Consider the following 21847-nt stretch of genomic DNA (forward strand, 5'->3'; position numbering starts at 1 on the left):
AGATTATTTCGATTCTAAGATCGAACATCGACAAACCTGCCACGATCTTATGAGAATTTTTCTCCTGCCAACGTTTATGTCAAATATTAACCTCGACTTTGCGATCAACTGAAACTGATCAACACCCTCTAAACTTTGAAATCCATGAAAGATTTGGAAATTTGTTCACATGCAGCTGGGTACACACGTAATCGTACCTATTTTTCCCAAATGCAAATCCAACCATACGCAAACGCGTGTAAACCAAAGAAAACCATACAAAATTACAAATCTTACGAGCTTCGAATCTTCGAAACACCTGTAAACTTCCGTCGATCTTCCCTTAATCATCCTCCCTGCGCTTCAATAATCCTCTTGTAACGATCGACGAGAGGAAGAGTCAAAGTCGTCGACAGGGTCTCCGGGTGTGTTCTCGTGGCCGTCGTCGATCGGTCGTTGCACTCGTCGTCGAGCACCGGCGCTCGACAAAGTTTCTCCGCGCATTGATTACTAATAGACTACTTACTCTTCATTTCGTGACATTCCCGGCCATTCGTGGAATCGTCTGTTCGTGCGTTGAGTTTCGCGAAGGAAAGTCAGTCTGTGTCGAGTGCCGTCCCTGTCTCTGATAGACGGCGAAAAACGCCGACGACCACACGGTTGCCTCTCGTTGCGATCGCAGGCCGATCTTTTCTCACGTGTGCGGCCAAGCTCACGCCCACGCCACCGTTTCCAGGATTTTCGCCGCCTTCCTGTTCCTCCTGCACCGCCGCCGCCCCCTCGACGCGATGAGAATGGGCCATTGTTGCGATTTAATGCGAGTTCTGGCCCGTGGACGCGTGCGAGGTCTGGCGACGGGAAACAGATCGACTACGATTAATCGCCACGTAATGTATGTGACACTCTTTGCTCGATCGTCTTGTCATTGTTCCAAGTGTCTTTTTTGCCTGAGATTCACAGTTATCGGCGCGTAACACTTCCTTCGTTCATTTTCGCTAATATATGCAACGAATTAGTAAGAAGATAAATAATAGATGCGTTGAAAAATATATTGAAATTGAACTTGCCTGGCAAACAAGTTTCGTGAGAACGGTACAAAAAGCAATGGAAGCCATCGAGGTTCGGTTTCTAGAAATGGCAAGAGTACACGCGTGTATCGTGTCCTAGCGGCTGTGTACTCAGCGCGTTTGCTCAGCTGACCCGGTGTGCCGCTTTCTGTAAAAAATGTCTACCACCCGTGGGCAGAAAAATGTGACGACCCCCCTTTGGGCAATTATCTTTTCGATTTTATCTGTCCGTTAATCCTGCTGCATTCTTCCACTTACTTTCGATCCAATCTCTCTATTGCTTTTCGAAATCCATCGAACGTAATTGACGTCGAAAAGTTAGGAACGAAGCTTCCATTTGAATTCCAATCAACCTGGTAAATTCATTAAAAAAAAAAAAAAAAAAAGAAAGAAAGAAAGATGGAAGAAGAAAAAGCAAAATACATCGGCTTGCAATTCAATTTATCCATTAACCTTCCTCAATTCCAGTTTACGTAAGGTAAAACATAAAGTAAAATTCAAACAAGGGCTGACCCATCGGAGCAGCAGAAAAACACACTGACATAAACGGTTAATCGTTGGAGACACGCAAAAGGAGAAGAAAGGCCGGCGCACAAAAACCAGTCCCTCGAGCATGCTATAACACTGTATATAGCCGATCGTCCTGTAAAACGGGTTAACGAGGCTAGGGGTAGCGGAAGGATAGGGTGGCTGGCAGCCAGGCGCATTTTCGGGGGTGCCTGGACGTATTACAGGGGTTGTTGCAGAGGCAGCTGCAACACGAGCGGGCGAACTACGCCGAAAGAGGCCGAGTGGGCCCCTGACAGCTGCACAGAGGTCGGTGCTTTAACCAACAGCTGCACCGGCCTCACGTTCACAGTCCGCTTCCATTTCAACCCCTCCCCTAGCCATTGGTCCCCGTCACACTCTTCTTCTTCTTCTTCTTTTTCTTGTCTCTCTTTCATATTGAACAGATCTGATGGAGCTACCTGTGCCAGCATTTCCTGAATTTTCCTTCGATTCTTTCTTCGGCTCTGTGTATAACTTTCTATAGAGCAATAGTCCTGTTTAGCGCGTCAGGTAGACAGAGGTAGATAGGGGGGAGAATGTTCGATTGAAACTCATTGTCGCTGTTCCACGAAAGGTCAGGCACGAAACGACGCCGCGCCGGTTAACAGTCGGAGACCGGAGAAAAATCGATACGTACGTTGGACACGAGTCGTAAAATTCATTTAGGGGAGCGAAAGTACGGCTACGGGCTTGTGGACGTTTAAATAGAATGATATCGGTTTCAACGCGTTTCATGGTGTCTTTACGTGGAAGGAAAGGTGGAACGCGGTTGTTGTCAATGTTCTTCATCAGAAGGGTCTGTTGCGTGGCGCAGGTTGCGGTCTCCTCGTGGCTCTTCCATCAGCTGAGGGCCACGAGTCTATTGTCAATGTCTGGCCGAATGATACCTGCGAATCTAGGACGCTTTCAACCATGTTTGCGCTGTTTCCTGTGCTCTATTTCTTCGGTATACTACCATATAGACTATCGGCCACAAATTTTCAAACATTTATCCTTCCAATTTAGTATTACCTTTGTCGTTACAACAGTGCATTTTATATAAAGACAAATAAAATATATATTATGCAAGTATAGTTGAAAGATGACATTTTTTCTTTACTGACACTCGATCCAGATTTAATTAACACGATAGCAACGCTACCAATTCTCCCCGATCAGCTGAGAATGATACATACTTCGCGAAAGATTACCACACACCAATGCCACAACATAGTCTATCCGAGTTTAAACTCGGCATCAGACGTTGCCGTAATCCCAGGGTTTAATTCAGGAACAGTCGGTTTTCACCAAAGCCAATCCTCTCTTTCTCTCTCTCTCTCTCTCTCTCTCTCTCTCTCTTTCAGTCCTGCTTTTGAATTCTTCTTTTTCCAAGGGCCGGTAGAATCTGTGCGATTTGCCCGTTCCTTTCGTCGTCCCGCGGGATCCAGCAACCAAACTCGAGACTCGTTCCTCACGGTTCTCCACTCTATAAATACCATACGCTCCTTAGCGCGTCGAGACTGGCGAGCTCCATCGAGAGCCGCCTTCGTGGGCCGTTGCGCTCGGTGCCAAGGTCACGCGGCCCATCGGCCCTCTCCTGTCCTCTCAGTGGCCCCCACACGCTTTGCCACAGGGTTCACCTTCTCTTCTTTATCCAGACGAACCACCTTCAACCCCTTCATTCAGGAAGACACTAGCCGACCGAGTTCTTCGCAGATCTTTTGTCCAGCTTGTTTTCACCTCGCGATCTCTTAACTTCTATATCCTTTCTGTAAGCTTAGAGAAAGACGCGTCTTTATGAAAGATTGTTCATCTGTGAAATGTTCTTTCGGTGGGGTTAGGTTGGCCTTGTTTCTTTTTGTTTCTTTTTCTTTATTTTCATTCGCTCGATGGACTTATTCTCTTTCCAGTTGACCGATTTTTCTAAGGCACGTCAGATAATTAAGGAATTAACTTTTGTCGTACAATTGCGAAGGAAGCATCCAACTTGAAAATACTTTTTAGATCTATCCGTTTTCCTAGACTGGGAAAAAAGAAAGACGTATCATATAGAGAGGGTTTCTCATTCATGAAACATCCTTTCGACGAAAGAACTTTGCTCTTACGTTCTATTCGATTTTTACAAACGAAAATATAGTCTCTGTTCGTCTAACTTCGACCGATCGAATACTTTAATCTGATCGTTGGTTTTTATCATTTGAATGAAAAATCGTAATTAATGGAAGAATTAACGAAAAATTCTCTTGCATATATGTAAATGCTATTTTATTCCAAGTAATTAGGGAATCGACTGTGTATAATTTCGAAGTATATCGTGTAATTTTTGTATTCGACAAATATCGTCGACCTCGAACTCCCACTTAACGAATTTCAGATAAATTCCGCAACGCGTTTTTGGAGAACGTGTGCCGGCCTATAACGTATACGAAGGATCGTTGCGAAGTGTAAAGATCAGAGAAGTTAGAACGCAAAGGTTGCTGAAAAATTTCGCGGTCGGAAGACACGTGTGCGGGAAATAAAACCGATTGAAGACGCGATAGATGCGCAGAGGAGATGGTGTGGTGGTATGGCAGACGCGATCCGCGATCTATATGCTCGAGGAACGTACGTAACCGAACCGGTGGCTGGCAGCCAACTGAAAGACTTTGGATATATTTGCGGACTGGATAAACTGCGCGACACGTGACACAATTTCGTTACCCTTGCTAGCGTGTGCTGCTATGTGGGCGATCTTTCTCCTCGTACCCATCCTGTCCTGCTCTAATTTATTATCAGAATTTGATCACCAGTGTGGGGGAAACTAAATTGAATAGTATATAGAAACGTCGTTAATTAATGTATCAACATGTTGTGTACATTACATTTTTCAAGTTTCGCTTCAAGTACTCTTGGCAAAATGTTTTTATTAAAATAATGTTTCATACATACGTTTTTGCTTAGAACTTCATTTCTCCTGTTTGGAAAATATGGCGAGAATAGAAGTAGGATTATTTTGTTTGGATAACTCGCATGAAACGTTAGAAGCGTGATTTTCTAAATTTATTAAAAATTGTCAATTGTTAAAGAAGACAAACTGTCTTTCAGTTACAATACAGTTACAAATACATTAAAAAAAAAAAAAGAAATGCCTGAACGAACAGCAGAAGGTTTTAAACGGGACTCGATGTAATTATCAAGCTTCTGAACGATTTTCTGACATCGTTGTAATTCAGTTTATTTCATCTTCATTTTGGTTTTGTTTTCGAGTCAAGGAAAGTGGAAGATCGACGAAATAATTTTGAAAGGAGGCGGAATTGGTCAATTAGCAGGGCGTTAGAGGTGTTTTCACGATCGCAAGATAAGAATCGTCACACGTGACACAATTTTATCATCCTTGTGGGACGCGACCGTGTGAGCGCGAGCGCACGCGCGCGAGCGAGCACCCGACGACGTATCGTTCACTACTACGTGCAGCTATGCAAGGAATCGTGCGGTCAGACTCCTTTCCTATTCAGGATTCCCAGAAAACGGGAACGATTCGTGGTATATATGACATAAATTTTAATTAGACGATTCCCTCCATCGTATATTCGAGGTGTGAGCGATACCGACTTCGTGTTTATAAATTGGTCCTTTTTCGTTGAGGAAGCAAGTACGAGACATTACGACACCTGTGTGCATCCATTAGAAATTTACAACACAACTACTATCATCTCGCGGAAAATTTGTGCAAAATCCTTTCTATAAAAATAACTAGCTATTGCCTAAGCCTTAAAGCTTCGACCTTCAACCTCTAACCTCCGCTCTCCATCTAAACGTCTAATCTCAAAATCAACCGATCAAAGGATCGTTCTTTCCAAATCCTTTCAAACGTTCAAACTGTTTTATCAATTTTGCACGGAAAACTGCTTTGCATAATTTACTCTCTGAATAAAGCAACCCCTCTGACCTGCATTGTCCTGTCCCAAAAGCAGCGGATCGATTTTCCATTCGAGTTTCTGAACAATTTAACGATTCGATTAACGGCGACACACAGTGGGTCCTTGTACAGAGAAGGAGAGAGAGAGAGGAGAGTAGCACGTTGAATTATCGAGTTCTCCTGGTACCCGACTACCTATAGCAGAGGAATGCATCGGGATGCATCGTATGGTACCGCTCGTGCAGTCGTGAGGGACGCGATCGACCTCTTGCGGAGAGTTGCCTTAACCTTTTGGATTTTTTCTTACTCGTTTCAGCCCGCTGCCTGCCCGGATGCGACGAGCAGCACGGACACTGCAGTCGACCCGACGAGTGCATGTGAGTATACGCATACAATCTACCATTTTTCTTTCTCTGTCTTTTCCCTTCATGATAATGTGTACATGTAGCCAACTTAGTCTTCTTCTTCTTCTTCTTCTTCTTCTTCATCGTCGTCGTCGGTCTTCTTCTTCTTCTTCTTCTTCTTCGTGCGCCTTTTCTTTTTCTTTTTCCTTACTGATATTACATTCCTGACTCGATACCTGTACGCGTTGTATCATACTCGTGCCGCATTAATAACGACGCGACGCGACGCCTCGATAAACGAGCTTCCCGCGAAAGTCGATCGTTAATGAGTCTAACGCGATCGATGATCCAGCCGTGTTAATTGCCTCACCGTGAGAATATTTTCAGTTCCGTTTTCGAATCCTTTCTCTAATGAATCATCGAAATTCTACCTACAATCGTTTATTTATAGTCGAATCTTCTCCCCGAATTTCAATCTATTAATTATATATCATTTAGAATTTCTAGATTATCTATTTATTCGGAAGTCGTTACGACACCGTGTACGATTATCTATTGCTATAACCCTTTCGTTTCCTGAATTTCCATTTGCCAATTATATTTCGTTACATCTATCGATTATTTATTAAAGATTAGGGTATTGCTTGGCAAACAGTAATAGTTATTAACGATCACCTGCATTTATCGAATTATGAAAACCTTCGCAATCTAATATCGTTCCGAGATTATTGAAAATATCGAATAATGTATACCGAAGTGGATTGCATATCGAATCATCTAAGCAACTATACTCTATATAGCGATAGTATTTACCTACAAAATATCGGAATTCTCGATTCGTTGTAAATAATTTGAGAAAACTGTTCGCCTTATCCAATCAAGTATTTCCATTAGCATAGCTACCAGTTTCCGCGATTGGGTCGCGCCATTCGATTTTCCCTTGACTCGAGGATTGGTGCGCGATTAGAATATCATCGGCGGAACTCGTTTCCGGGTGTTGCGATTCCCCTCGTTCCTGTTTCACCAGTAATTTCACAGTCAGAGGCGCGTCGTGCACGATGATCGTCGGGGGTCGAAGAGAACGAACAGGAATTCGAAGCAGCCGGCTTGTTTCCGCCGTAACGAGAGAACCGATCTTGCAACCAACAACGAATTTTCCCCTCTCGCGTCCTTTTATTTGATTCTCGTCTTCTTTTCTCGCGTTTACGCCACCCTTTGCTTTCGTCTATTTCGAAAGTCGCACGATTGTGTCGTTGAACCTTCTAATTCGACTCGACGAGTGGAAAAAAGAACACGCTGACTAAGGGCAGAGATCGATTCGGGAATTTCTGCATTTGTCGAGAATCCTGCTCTATAAATATGCCGCTGCCTCGAAGAATTCTTTATTGTTCTTGTTGGCGCGCGAATTTTTTCTCGGCTGCAAGAGAAGAATACCTTCTTCTCACCCTCGAGTTTTAAGTCTTAGACGATTCTAGAGACGCGTAGAATGTGAAATTCGATCGCTGTTTTCCCTATCGAAAAATACGCGAATAGGGTTCCATTTTTCAAGAATCAACGCAAATCATGTATTTCTTCGCATATCTTCCATTTTAATTCGTTTGGAGAAAGTTTTATACCCGTTGAAAATTCTGATGTCAATGGGATAACTCGATTTAGCTTCCGTATGTTATTTATCCAATTTTTCTTATCGTTGTGGATCATCGTAGATTATTATTAAAAGTTATCACGAAGCATCGTTGGCTCGCGATCATAGGAACACAACAATTTGATTGTCGAAAATCACGATACTCGAATTTAGAACGAACGCGGTTAGAGCAGAGGAAGATTCCGCGATAATTCCGATCTGTCTTCGCATGGGACTCGAATCTCGGTGCGACGTTAACCCAAGGTTTAGAGTTAACTCGATCATCTAATTACTGTACGAGACTGGGGTTAATTGTCCCGTTAGCCGCAGTCGTCGGTCCCCGTCGAGTTCCCTGAGAGCTCCGTCCATGTCTCTCCTGCGCCATTCTCGTCCACTTTCTTTCCCAAGGGTAATTCTCATAAAGCCGTGGAAAAATAATATTTTCGAAAATAGACGGGGCGCTCGTCCAGACTGTTCGCTGAGACGCGGCTTTTAAAGGTCCCAGACGATCCGGAATTTATGGGCGTACCGTAGACGCGTAAATAAACAACGTACCGAGTCGTCTGTAATAAATTGTTCGTTGAATATCGTGCAAAATACTTTGAGACACTGAGGGTTTTGCTGTAACTTCGCTCTCAGACGCGCAGCATCGGTTTTCATGTCCAAGGAAAACCTGTTGCGAAACGAGCATAGAGGTTCTCGACGATTGTAAATTTTTGAATTCCAGTGTAGTTTTATTGGTTATCGATACTTTAAAGATGATCCAACTGCGTTAATTTTCTCCTAATTATAAGAGACGAGAATCGATTCTCATAGAGCAACATATCGTAAATGGACTCAAGGATAAGAATATAAAAGCAATGTTATAAGCAGGCTACAGATATTTGCATAAATTTAGATTTCGTGCGAATGCGAAGTGAATATTAGAAAAATGAAATCTAAATGAACATTAGTTTCATCTACTAAATACTAGAATTAATTTCTTAATTCCATAATATATTATATATTTATTTCTGGAAATTTAGATGACTCGTAAACGCATAAAAAGATCCGCAGACTGATCATAAAGTACGCAAGATATTTGTGGCGCCAAGGTAGTGATGGATGGTGCAAAAATAGCAACGATCAAACGTTGACAAACGTTTCGAGGAAAGGTTTCGAATAAATAGCAACGTATTACGTGGACAAAGGGTAATCTGTTTTCTGGTTGCGTAACCGTATGCGTGGAAATAGTCGATACGATCGCTAAAAGCAGTTGCCATCTTAAGCCTCGTGGGATGTTGGCCCCATTCGTGATACGTGAAAGAATCGCGGCCCTACGGTGTCCCATTGAAATTTCGGAGTCCATGGCCGGAGCCGTACGTGTTATTGTAACTGAATACCGATGAGGATGCATATCGTGCATCATTTCACGATTTTCCCATCCTTATTTCTTTTAAACGTATCTACCTAATCTTGTACCTACATAATATTCGCAATTTCTCCGATTCTTTTTTCACCGGGTACCGAGATACTTCTAAATATCGGTACTCGAATATACCACTATTTTAAATTACTCTTATCGATAGTCTTGAACATTGGTATTTTCGAATACCGGTATTCCCGCACGCTAATATGCCTAAGTACCGGTATTCGCGCGATTCCCAAACTCCACACTTCTCCTCTTTCACTTCACCGTTCCAGCAATTACTCGATTACCTAAACTCCTCGAGTATCAGTACCCGAAGGTATTCTACCGACTTTCTAACTTTATTCATTTCGTACATTGTTCTAATTTCGAATACTATAGCACTAGGATCAAGAATATGATCGTTTCTCCGTATGGATACCGCTGAAAGCAAGCTGCGTTTCTTCGCGGTCATTAGAAATCCGTTTCGCGCCCTAGGAAGAAAATTCGTTCGCTAGAGAGGACGGCTCAGAAGAATCTCATTGGCTAAGCTCACGCGCGAATATATAAACTTCCATGAATTTATATATACATATATATATATTATGTACTTTTGTGTACGCGTGTTTGTGTGTGTGTGTGTGTGTATATATATATACGTATATATGTACATATACATATATGTACATATGGTGGCACAGTTCGACTCATTCCGTTCTACCTTCTATACTCTGTTCGCGGAGCTGCTGCTCGTCTTTCCTTCTTTCTCTCTCGATTACGTTGCTCAGTGTATACATGGGATTTAATGGTATAGTCATGCGACGTCGACGGCTTTGGGGCTATCTCTCTTGTCTCTGTTTCTCTCTACTTCTCGATGTGTGTATATATATACATATATATATATACACACACATATATATATAATATGCATGTATACATGTAAAAAATATATATATTATATATATATATATATAAATGTAGAAAGAGAGAGAGAGAGGCGGATGGGTATTAGTGGGCAGAGCAAGGCGCGCGCACACACAGAGGAGCGTAACCTTTCCTTGACCCGCATACTGAACGGCTGTGCCGAGACTCGAACCGTGGGAACACAACTCGACGACTCGTCTCCCCACTCTCCTTCGAATTCTACCTCCTCTCCTGTCTCTCTTGGCTAAGGTTCTTCCTCCCTTCTCCCGACGGTTCTCTCCTTTTCCTTCTCCTTCCTTAACCTCTTCGTCTCTCTATCTCTCTCTCTCTCTCTCTCTATCTCTCCCTTTCCTCCTGCTCACTCTATTTCTCCTCTTCTCTTTTCATCTTTCTTTCTTCCTTCCTTTCTTTCTTTCTTTCTTTCTTTCCTTCTTTCTTCCTCTGTTTCTTTCCTCAATGTGAATTTGCGTTAGTAGTTAGTGAATGTTTGTATTAGTGTACATATAAATGCGCGAGGAAGGTGTATTTATACGTAATATCGTATATATATATGTACGCACGTCTCTCTTCATTTCTTCCTGTCTCTTTTTAATGCTTGCTCTTGTTCTATCTTTTCACCAAACGTCTTTGTCCTTTCTACCTCGGTATAACCCCCTTGGACGTAATGGCCGACCACCATATCCTCCTCGTTTCCCTCCCTCCTGTGTCCAGCTCCTCTCTATACTACCTTCCTCCTCGTCGCCTTCTTCTTCTTCATCTCCGCGGCCTTTACCCACCTTCGCGTATCCTCTGTCACGGCGAACTGCCTTTCTTTTTCTGTTTAACCGTTCCGCCCGTTTCTTTTCCTCCCTTTGTCCCTTTTCTTCATCGCGTTTTCTCCTTGCTCTCTTTCCTGGAACTTCTTACCCAAAAACCAACGATCGTGTAAATCTTTGGTCACGATATCTATGGGCAGCTTTTTCTTTTAGTTCGACTCCTGGAACGAAATTCGGAAAGCTACCGCAACGATGATATACATCGTATAATACATATATACATCGTGGGAAGTTCGATTAATTTTATCGGACGTGAGAAATAGAGGATGATTTCGTAGCATCTTATTTTTATCGCATTCCCTAAAATTACGTCTCCGCGAGGATCGATTAGTATTTAACGATCCAAGTAATTAGAGTCTCCTACTCGTTACACATCCACTGCTTGCATAAAGTAACTCGTGCGTTCGTATAGAATCACCCGGTATAAAGCTCGGTTACCTGGAAACGGGGATTCCTCCTCGTCCCATCTTCTACCTCTTTATTGCGCGTCCTCTATCGCGTTTCATCATTTTTCATACGAGTTTAACGAGGTCTTTGACATTCGTCTTCCACCAAGAATTTCAGAGGATTCTAATCGTCGCCTGTCGGGGGAAATTATATCAACGATAGCCCGAAAAAGATACGAAAGATAAAGATGTTCGTGTTTCATTAAAAATTCTTCTTGCAACATTTGCAAAAAATGATGTTCTAATTAATTTAATTCTCACGTTGCTTCATTCTTTAAAAAGTTTCTCCGTTTACATTCATAGTTGAGTTAAAAGGAAAGCTTCCGTTAGCCGTCGCGCATAGCCGCGGTTACTTTCTCCCCGTGTTCGTCGAACATTGAAGAAAAGCGGCAAACCGATCAACAGAGCTAACGAGCAACATCCTCTCTTGTCTCGGTTACAGATGCCACAACGGTTGGAAGGGAGCATACTGCGACCAATGCGTGAGATATCCAGGCTGCCTTCACGGTAGCTGCCAGAAACCCTGGGAGTGCCTCTGCGACGAAGGCTGGGGCGGTCTGTTCTGCAACCAGGACCTCAACTACTGCACGAATCACAAGCCCTGCTTGAACGGCGGCACCTGCTTTAACACCTTTAACGGCCAGGGTTTGTACACCTGCTCGTGCGCGCCAGGCTTCAACGGCACTAACTGCGAGAAGCCTCTTTTGGACTGTGACTCGAACCCCTGTCTCAACGGTGGATCATGCACCATGGACCCGCCCTACGGCAATTCTAGCCTGATCAAAAGCTCCGTAGACTCGTCCTCCTCGTCCTCGTCGTCGTCTTCGTCGCCGTCCACCAGGCAACATTATCGTTGCACCTGTCCACCCGGTTGGCGCGGCCGACACTGCGAGATCAGCTCGAGATCCTGTCGAGATTCTCCCTGCCATCACGGAGCCACCTGCGAGGACGATTCTCTTCATGGATACGTGTGCCGTTGTCCGCCCGGTTACGCTGGCAACGACTGCGAATCCCAGCTCGACCAGTGTTCCCCGAATCCGTGTTCGAACGGTGGCACCTGTACAGACCTGGGTAACAGCTTCCGGTGCTCTTGTCCGGCCGGTTTCACCGGCGAACGCTGCGAAACCAACATCGACGACTGCCAAGGCGATCCCTGTCTGAACGGAGGAACCTGCGTGGATCTAGTCAATCAGTTCCGTTGCCAGTGCGTGCCTGGATACGTTGGTCGATTATGTCAAGATAAGGTGGATTATTGTCTGACGAAACCGTGCGCGAATGGTGGCCGGTGCATATCGGGAACGAACGATTATCGGTGCGCGTGTAAACCTGGCTTCACTGGGAAAGACTGTAGCGTCGACGTGGACGAGTGTCGAAGCGCGCCCTGTAGGAACGGTGGCACGTGTCTGAACCGAGTGAACGGGTTCCTCTGCCAATGCCCGGAGGGTTGGCACGGAGACACTTGCTCGGAAGAAGTAGGCAGTGGAACGGCCAATTTGCCAGCTCCTTCGAACACCGCAGCTGCTGTTCCTGCTGTACCACCATCCGGAGCTAGTTACTGGTCGGGAAATCTGTCCAGACAAGTCGCGTCCGCGTCCGCGGAGCCACGAGACGCTGGCTTGACCACGGAACACGTAGTGGTGATAGCAACCCTATCAACGGCAGTTCCAGCATTCGTTCTAGTAGCTGCGGTCGCGGTCATGTGTATGAAGAGGCGACAGAAGCGGGAACAGGCGAAAGCTGACGAAGAGGCCAGGTTACAGAACGAACGAAACGCTGTTCACAGTAGCATGAGCAAAAGAAGCGGCGGTGTAATGGGTGGAGTCGGTGGTGGAGCCGGAGTTGGTTCTACCGGGAGCACCGGGGTTGGTATCGGTAACGTTGGACTGCTAGGAGGCGGTGGCAGCGGGATGATCAGCGGCGGAGGCGGTGGCAGCGTGTGTACCCTGGGTACCGGGGATGCTCACATGATCAAGAACACATGGACGGCGAACAAGAGCGTGAACAACGTCGCGTCTGCCAGACAAGACGACCTCGACTCGTCGTTTCAAACGGACGTCACGCTGGATAGCTCTTGCTCGGGTTACAAGCCAGAACCGGTGCTGCAAGACGGTCGAACGCGGACAACGAAGCAACTGAACACGGAGGCGGCCGCTCACAGGGCGTCCCACCTCTTCCAAAAGGAGAAGGACTGTCTGGGTCTTGGTCTCGGTATAGGCGTCGGTGTCGGCGTGATCGAGAGTGCCAAGAGGTCGTCGGTGTTCGCCGGTAACGCGACGACGGACAGCTGTTGCGCGGCGGAGGCGGCATTGCTCAAGAGGCCGACGACCATCACGGAAGGGAGCAGTGGTCCACCGGGTAGTGGCGGCGGTGGCGGTGCCGAGACCGGTTGTGGAGTGTACGTTATAGACGATCACTATAGACACGACACGTCGCTGGCGGCGACACTCGCGACGGAAGTGTAGTTATTCTTCTTCTTAAACGAGTGTTTAACTGTTATTCTAGTAGTATAGAGAAACAGAGCCACGGTCGAACGAGATGACGAGATGGACTCTTGTATAATTCGTAAACGAACTTTTTCCCTTCTTCCGTAATGACCGGTAATAAGCTGTGCATGCCCCCGCGTGCGACTCACACGCGACAAATCAAGAACTCTTGTAAGAACTCTTGTTTTCTCTCTGTGTTTTTCACGTTCGTTTGGCGTTGCACTCTGTTGTACGCGCGCAACCACCGACCGTCGCGACAGAGGAACCACGCGTGCGATATCCCTTTGTGCACGTACACGTACGCACGAGAACCACCACGAATGTTACACAGTCATCAGCGTGTGGTACACCGTGCTTGGTTCTCCGTTATGGGCCAGCGGGTGAACGAGCGCGCGTTTCTTCGTGATTCCTTTGTTTCTCTCCCTCCCGTTGCGCAGGACGTCGCGCGTGAGAACGTTCCACCGGACTTTGCCACAACGACGACGACGATGATGATGATAATAATAATAATGATGATGATGATGATGATGATGATGACTATGACGACAACGATGACGATGGCGATGACGATGACGGCGACGGTGACTCGCGGTAGCCGTAGCGATAGCCACTATGCTATTGTTGCTGTTACTGCTGTTGCCGTTATTGTTCTCGATGGCAGAAAAGAAAGAAGTTGACTCGCGCGCAGACGTTCCGCCAGATGATCACGCGGGACGATCCTCGTCGACGTTGATGATGACGAGGAGACTGTCCTTTAACAAAAAGAAACGGAAGATGACGAAGAAGAAGACGATGAAGACAAAGAGTAGGAGACTTCAGCGAGAAGAGTTCGACAACAGGGGGACGAAATGAAATATATATATGAAAAAAAAAAAATATATATATATACACATGAAATGCTGTGGAGGCGGACGATGGCGAATATCGTCGTCCGACTCGTCCTTAGGTATTAATATTATATATATATCATGTTTGAAGCGAAAACTTTGTACAGAACTAATTTATTATTATTGTTATTTACTATTATTACTATTTGCTATTATTATTATTATTATTATTATTATTAATATTATTATTCTAATTATTATTATTAATATTATTCTATCGTATCACATTATCATTGTTCCGATAGTTCTCCATTACTTCTTCTATTTTTCTCCCTCTCTCTCTCTCACACACACACACACACACACACACTCTTTCTCACTCTCTCACACACACAATCTCTCTTTTCTCTGTTCTTTTTCGAATCGCGTGACTGAAGACTTTTCCCTCTCTCTTTCCTTCGTGGCTAACGAGAGACGCGTTCGCGAGGATACTTACTTTTGCGTGTACACAATTGCGCGTGTATTGTGTATGTATGCGATTCTACGTGTGCATTTCGTATATGTGTGCGCGACCGATAGCGACATAGCGTGCATGCATCGAAAGTATGTCTGTTTTGGTACGTGTGTGCGCGCGTGTGTGCCTGTCTTCTTTCGTATATGTAGTATGTATATATATGTAAATATACATGTATATGTATGTGTGTCCATCTGTTCGCTTGCGAGCAAGTCTGTGAGAGAGTACGAAGCAGAGTAACGACCAGAGAGAGGAGAGCGTTTGTATGTACCGTGCGTATATAGTTACGAGCGAGAAAGTTTACGACGAATCAGAATTCAAACGATGTTGCCCCTTCGTGAGATTTTTTTATTTTTTTTCTCCGATTTCTTTCCTCTCTTTTTTTTAGACTTTCGGATAACGCTTTTTTTTTTTTGGTCGACAATCGATCGATATCGGTTCCTCTATTTCTTTTGTCATTTACTAATTTCGTAAGAAATGATCGTATCTCTTCTGGGACGGTGCCACGTGGATCTTGAAACGAGGCTTTCGAGGGTACAGCTTCGGGATCGCAGAGTCCTTGGTAATTGCGTAAAATAGCAATGTACAGTAAACCTTCTAACAAACTCATCGTCCGGCAATCTGGGATATCCTGTTTCTCGCGGCAAGCCTGGCTTGCCGGATGATCGAGCGCTGAAATTTATGAATTAGCCGTTTCAACATTGAACCATCCGTTCGTACCATTGCATCGGTAACAGAAACGTCAAAGAGACGAAAAATCGAAGGAATTCGAATTTCGTCTCTTTGGGGCGAAAACACGCGTTACCCGATCCGGAAGTCGTGAAAATTCCATGAACGGAGCCCTCCACTTGCCTCGTCCGAACGACGAGCACCGTCCCCGATCGTGGAATGTGACTAAAATCAAAATTCACGCACGAAACCAGCCATATGATCGAATAGCGAACTTTCGAACCGTGTTTTTTGTATTAAAAAGAGGAAACTTTACAACAAAAAAAAAAAAAAGAATAAAGAAGGGAAGAGGAAAGCTTATGGAGAAAATTCGCTATCGGAGAATGTTTGAAAAGTTCATTTTTATAAATTGAATAAAGTGATTGAAATGATTAGAATCGTTAAATTGAACTTTAGACGATGTTTCAAGGAATCTGGTAACTTTCTAGGGACATTCGACCATCGGCTTTCCTTCGCCCAACTTTTAAAACCTTTTCGTATCTGCGTGCGCCTCCGATGATGTGGCACATCACACAACGGTGAAATATTACTCGCGATATGTATAAATACAAATAAATAAAATGGATAAATAAATGAATATATAAATATATAGATAGAAGAAGAAATATATAGAAAGTATATATATATATAAAAGTATATATATGTAAATGAAAAACCGGCGTCGTCGTCAACGGAGTGCGGACGACGAGAGACGGCTTATGTTTTCGAGATCGAAGTCAGCGAGCAATCGATAGCGGTTCAAAGAAATTCAATAAATCGACTCTTTTCAGATAGGATTCGAATTATTTTTCAGTTGAGGTTTATAAAATCCGTAATCGTTCGATTAAAATCTTTTTCACACCTTCGTTGAATAGATAAGAAATTAGCTCTTTTATACTTACTTTGAACAATTTCTCGCCCACTTCGACCGCGCAAACGCGAACAAATGACGATTATGTGTTGTTATCGCACGGTTGATGATAATTATTTATTTATATGGATGATGAAGCTGCTGAACAAACGATAATGAATATGATGATGAAGGATGCTGCTGATATAATGATAATAACGATGATTGACACGCTACGACGCTACTTGTCCGATACGATCAATTAACGCCGGTGGTGATAATAATGCTGATAGTGATGATCACGATAATAATGTAGAAACGTACGATGACGATGTAACGAACAAAGATTCGATAATGTTCCTGTTAATAAATAATAATGATAATTAAATAAACGAAACAACTTACCACAACACTAAGTCAGGTCACGTATTTCTTTTTCTTTTTTTTGGGGGGGGGGTCTCGCTCGTGAGCAAGGAGTATAGTATTTAAAAAAAAATATATATATATACATATACGTATATAAGAAAATTTACAGAAAAAAAAGATAATGGAGAACAAAATAGTGGACGGAGCGCATATTAAAAATTGTATAAAAAGAAGGAAAGAATAGAGAACGCGGAAGATAAGAAAGAAAAACAAAGTGTGCGCGCCGGCACACAGCGTCGACGACGTGGATTCGGATCGATTAAGCGGCGATTAATCGATCGTTCGTTCACCGGTCGACCGGCGACGACGCTGACCGGCATTCGTCGACCCATAATTAAACGAGAAGCACGTACGTATAAACGATTATATTATATGGAATACAATGTGTAATAAAGCTGTTGTCATTTTTTGTACTTATACTTCTTTCGACTGGATTTTTGATTTTTCGACGATTTTTCTCCGCGGCTTCGTGTCGAATTACCGCCTTCCTTCTTCCTTGTCCCCTTATCCACACTTTTCTATCCTCTCGTTAAAATCCTATCAAAGTGGCCCGATTTTATCCTTTCTTCGTATCATAGATACCTCAGTTTTCGGGCATTGCGAGTTCTTAGTTTTTCCTCTCTCCACTTGTTCGCTTAAGATAAAAGTAAAACGAAGTATTTTTGTTTTTCTTGTTCCTCGTTCGATTGGATGTATTCGTGTGTTTACGAGAAGAAAAGCAACGCGTATACATATAGGGTATACGATGTAAAGAGATTCCTAACTCGTCCGTAATTCTCTGTCAACTGTATAAAAAGAAGTTACGTTATCTATACACAGAGATGTATATACCCGGAGATTTATTTGCGGAGATCTATTATGTATATTTGTAGCAGAAAATTGTACAATTGATCACGGTCACGATTTTGCGATTATTATTGCGACTATTTTTATTCGTATTATTAATTATTAATTACTGTGTTATGATTATCGCCAACGTGTACATAGGGAAAACGAATTGTCAATACGATGATGCCACGTGAGTGACAGCGAACGATTAATAATGATTCATTAAAACGAATAAATCTGTGTCCTGCATTTCACCCTCTTACACTTCACGATTTATTATTTATACTTTTTAAAATAAAATGCGACATTACCCGAAAGCTTAAACATGATATTCTTAAATAATGCACAATACGATACAATACGATAGTAACATATTATCATCAAATACGAAAGAGTACGCTTGAATATTCAAAGGCCAACAAATGAAACGCGCAGTTGAATAAATCGCGAGACATTGATGCGATGTCTGCAAGAAATTAGACATTAATATACTATATGAACATATACGTACGGAAAAATAACAAGAAGAACTGAACCACGTTCCAAGAGTTACGCAATGCACGTTGAATCCTTAAAGGACGATCGCGAGCTCGCTATTTCCGCGGAGGGCCCCGCTTAAGAAGGCAAGACACGGATACATCGCGACAAAGTAGCCGCGAACGTGGCCCCGCTTGTGGGAAGATCGCGAAGAAACAGCGAGGAGAAAGGGAGAGCGAGAAGGAGAGAAAACGAGAAAGAAAGGTCCGGCTCGATGGAGGAAGTCGCATCTTCTCGGAATGACATCAGATTACTCTGATAAGGGGACAACGATTTTATGTAACCCCGATCGAGCATCGTCTCTATACATATATACGGTTTCCATTAGAATTCAGGGAATCACGACGATCGTTCTGCTGCTGGAATAAATGGATTCGACAGCAACCGTCAACCTTGTGGCCGTTTCTATGGGAAAGTGATAAGCGTACGGACGCATGATTTGAATTCTAGAAATCGGCCGAGGATTAGCGTGTTTCAACACTTTAGAATCGCTCCTTTTTCCCCTATTTCCTTATTATTTATTTTTATCTCTACTGCGCCTACTTTTCAATGCGTTATCTTTGCGGTTAGTTTCTTATTTGTCGTCGTACAAGCATCGACTTGCACGGAACGATACCTTGGTGAAATTAGTGTCACGGATACTTTATACAGTTTTGATGGTTCTAGTCTTTATACCCCGCGGGATGAAAGCTGACTTTATGCGCGAATATTACGACTTTTGGCCGCTGGATAATTCCAATCGGCGGATGAAGGTCGCTTGGCAAAGTGATTTGCGGCGAAATTTTCAAACGATTTTAACGAACCTAAGAATTATAATAAATTCCTCTGCTTGTTTTCTCTTCGCTCAAATGTCTACAATAATAATACAGATTCACACACAGTGCATAAATAATCCAATCCGATGTTATCACCGAATACTAATTGCTGTTTTGTTGTTGATCCGTTCCGGTACCGATGCATGGGAATACAAATACCTGCATATTCATAAAACGATGATCAATATTTATGATCACGTTATTAGATTTTACCTTCTCGCTATTATTATCTCTTATAATAAATATTGATTTTAACGAGGCAGCAGAGGGAGGGACAGATAACGAACATCTCGCGGCGATTTGAAAAGGAAAAAAATATATCAAGCGAATGTTCCAAAGTCCCCAATACACGGTCGTGATCTTAGAAAATCTCGGTGAACTCGAATTTCTAGTACTCGAATCTATCGGATATTCGAACGCCCTCGCCATTAATTTTATAGAAGACATCGACGAGAACAGGGACCGTGATTCCACGGAACACGGTCTCAGAAGATATTATACACGGTATACGATATAAGCAGAAGCCCGGGAACCTCGTGAAAGTCGTCGAAGTAACATCGTGGCCAAGCTACCCACGACTCATCGTGTCGTTATATACGCGCCGGTTATTACCTGCAGCTTTGCCGCTGCAAACCCATTACGACTGCCGTGGCATTCTTCGTGTCTATGCCTGCCTCCTCTCCCCACTAGCAACACCGTCAGCCCATCTTATTCTTTTCCACCTTTCCCCTATAGTTAATTAACATTTTTGCCCGTGCATTTTTCACCGCTACTTCTTTTTATCGACGCGTTTTCCGGTCATGCTTTCGCGCAATTGATGTTATTAGGAATCGAGAAATATTTGCGTATGCGTACGCGCATACATTACACACCAACATTATCGGTTATTATAGGAAAATGATTATACGAAGATCGCATGGGAAAAATACGGCAAGCGCATTTCTGTTCGTTTTCTCAGTTCCATGTTACTCGCTGTTTAAAAAGAAATATTCTTATATAATTTTCTCCTTATCGTTTCAGAAGTAATACGTCATGTCCGCTCGTACATGTCACCGCTCGACCGTGTACGAACAAATGTTGTATAGGAAACTGTCGAATACTTTACTCGGCCGCCGTGTATACGCGAAGGTCAAAAACTACGAAGCGAAGAGCGAAGTTTCAGACATTTGCGATCGCTGGTGTACTTCGTCGGTGCTTCGTGGGATCTCGTTCGAAGGTTACGTCCAGGTGATCGATCGTTGGATCGAGGTTCGCCGATTTCTTGTTTAGAATCGAGGTTGTAAAAAGAACGGGCTATCGATTCAGTTGCCTGTCATCGTCTTAACTTATACGATTCGATCGGCGCAACGTTGACAGAAAATATCGTTCGAGATTTGTAACCGATCACCGATCGATTCTCGATTTGGAACGCGATAGACAAGCTCGAGCTACGAAACAGCGCGCGGAACAAGTTCGAAGAAGTTTTCACCATTCTATACGCGATGGAATATCTGGTTGAATCTAGGAAAGCCAACGGGGCGAAAGCGTTGAATGGTCGGAAGAGAATCGGCGGCCCGACGAAATCTGTCGCAATCGATCAGAGATAGGATTGAACGTAGCCGGCCGCGATTCCATTGCGCTCCAACGATCCCGAAATTTCCTCGTCGACGCGACGTTTCGACGTCGAGTTTCACCCCAGGAAATTTGGCGCCTCTGCTCGTCTTCTTGACGATGATCGGAACCGACGAACTGAGAAATTGTTCTCATTCGTCGAATCTTCTCGATCAAAAAGAACTTTGCTCTTCGTAAACATCCTATTCGGTAAAGATAGAACTGAATTACGAATTGTACTAATTCCAACGATTCGTCTGAAGCTAATTAATTGACATCGAAATACGTGTACGAGCTGTTCGAAAGTTCACATTGACCCACTGTATAAACTGGAAAATACAGAAATATGATAATGTCACAAACATTGTTTTCTAAATTTACCTTAGGATTTGCTATCGTTTAGGCCATCTTCTAGCGATAAACGAACTTATGCTAGTAAGTCGTTTGTTTTCTTGCCAATTGAATGTTAATCGGCTCGTGAAGTTGTAGATGCTCTAATTGCAGTAAATAGTCTAAAAGCAGAAAGTCTATCTCTAATTAAATCTTCCACGATGCTCGCTATGAATTTTCCGAATAATCTGATAAAAGAATTTTAATTGATACTAAGTATAATAAGATGATAAATAAAAGGAGATAATACAACAAATAAACTCTATTATACTGGGTGAGGCGGAAATCGTAGTACAACCGGGCACAGGGTGATTCTATAGGAAAAAAATAAGGAAAATGTTCGGTATAACGTTTGTTCGTCCGAGGCTTCGTTCTCGAGAAAATCGAGTTTGAAAATTTGTCAAGTATACTTTAACTTGGTCAAGTACCGAATAAGTACGAGTTATTATACATGTAAGAATAGGTAAAAGATGATAAATAATATTTTCCCGTTTAAGGCCTCGTTTCTAAGAAAATAAAATTTGTCCATGTCTAATTACGAACTGGCCTGATAAACACGCATTATACATTTCCGAGTTTATTTTTCTCGAAAACGGAGCATCTTACGAAAAAATGTTATTCCATATTTATGATTTGTTTTCACATGTAGTTGAAATTTCTTCTTAGTCGATCATTTACTCTCGTTCGATTCGGAGTTAACCAAATTCAAGTATACTTGTGAAATGTTCAATCTCGATTTTCTCGAAAACGAAGCCTCGCACGATAAACTGTTAATCCAAATCTTTCTCTTATTTCTTCACGTAAAATCACACCTTGTCCTACGTTGTACTACGATTTCTGTCTTGTCCTCCATACTTATGTAACGTT

General features: G+C 43.2%; 1 protein-coding gene across 1 annotated transcript in view; it reads left to right on the forward strand.

Moving 5' to 3' along the window:
* LOC100648761 (neurogenic locus protein delta) overlaps positions 1-17239 on the forward strand; it is a 48426-nt gene extending 31187 nt beyond the window's left edge. Inside the window, exons 5-6 of the mRNA XM_003399296.4 lie at positions 5789-5849; positions 11455-17239. Coding sequence (XP_003399344.1) covers positions 5789-5849; positions 11455-13474 — 2081 coding nt within the window. The 3' untranslated portion in view covers positions 13475-17239. The remainder of the gene's footprint in view (positions 1-5788; positions 5850-11454) is intronic.
* The last annotated feature ends 4608 nt before the right edge of the window (positions 17240-21847 follow it).

Source organism: Bombus terrestris, chromosome 11, assembly GCF_910591885.1.
Source record: "Bombus terrestris chromosome 11, iyBomTerr1.2, whole genome shotgun sequence".
NCBI lineage: Eukaryota > Metazoa > Arthropoda > Insecta > Hymenoptera > Apidae > Bombus > Bombus terrestris.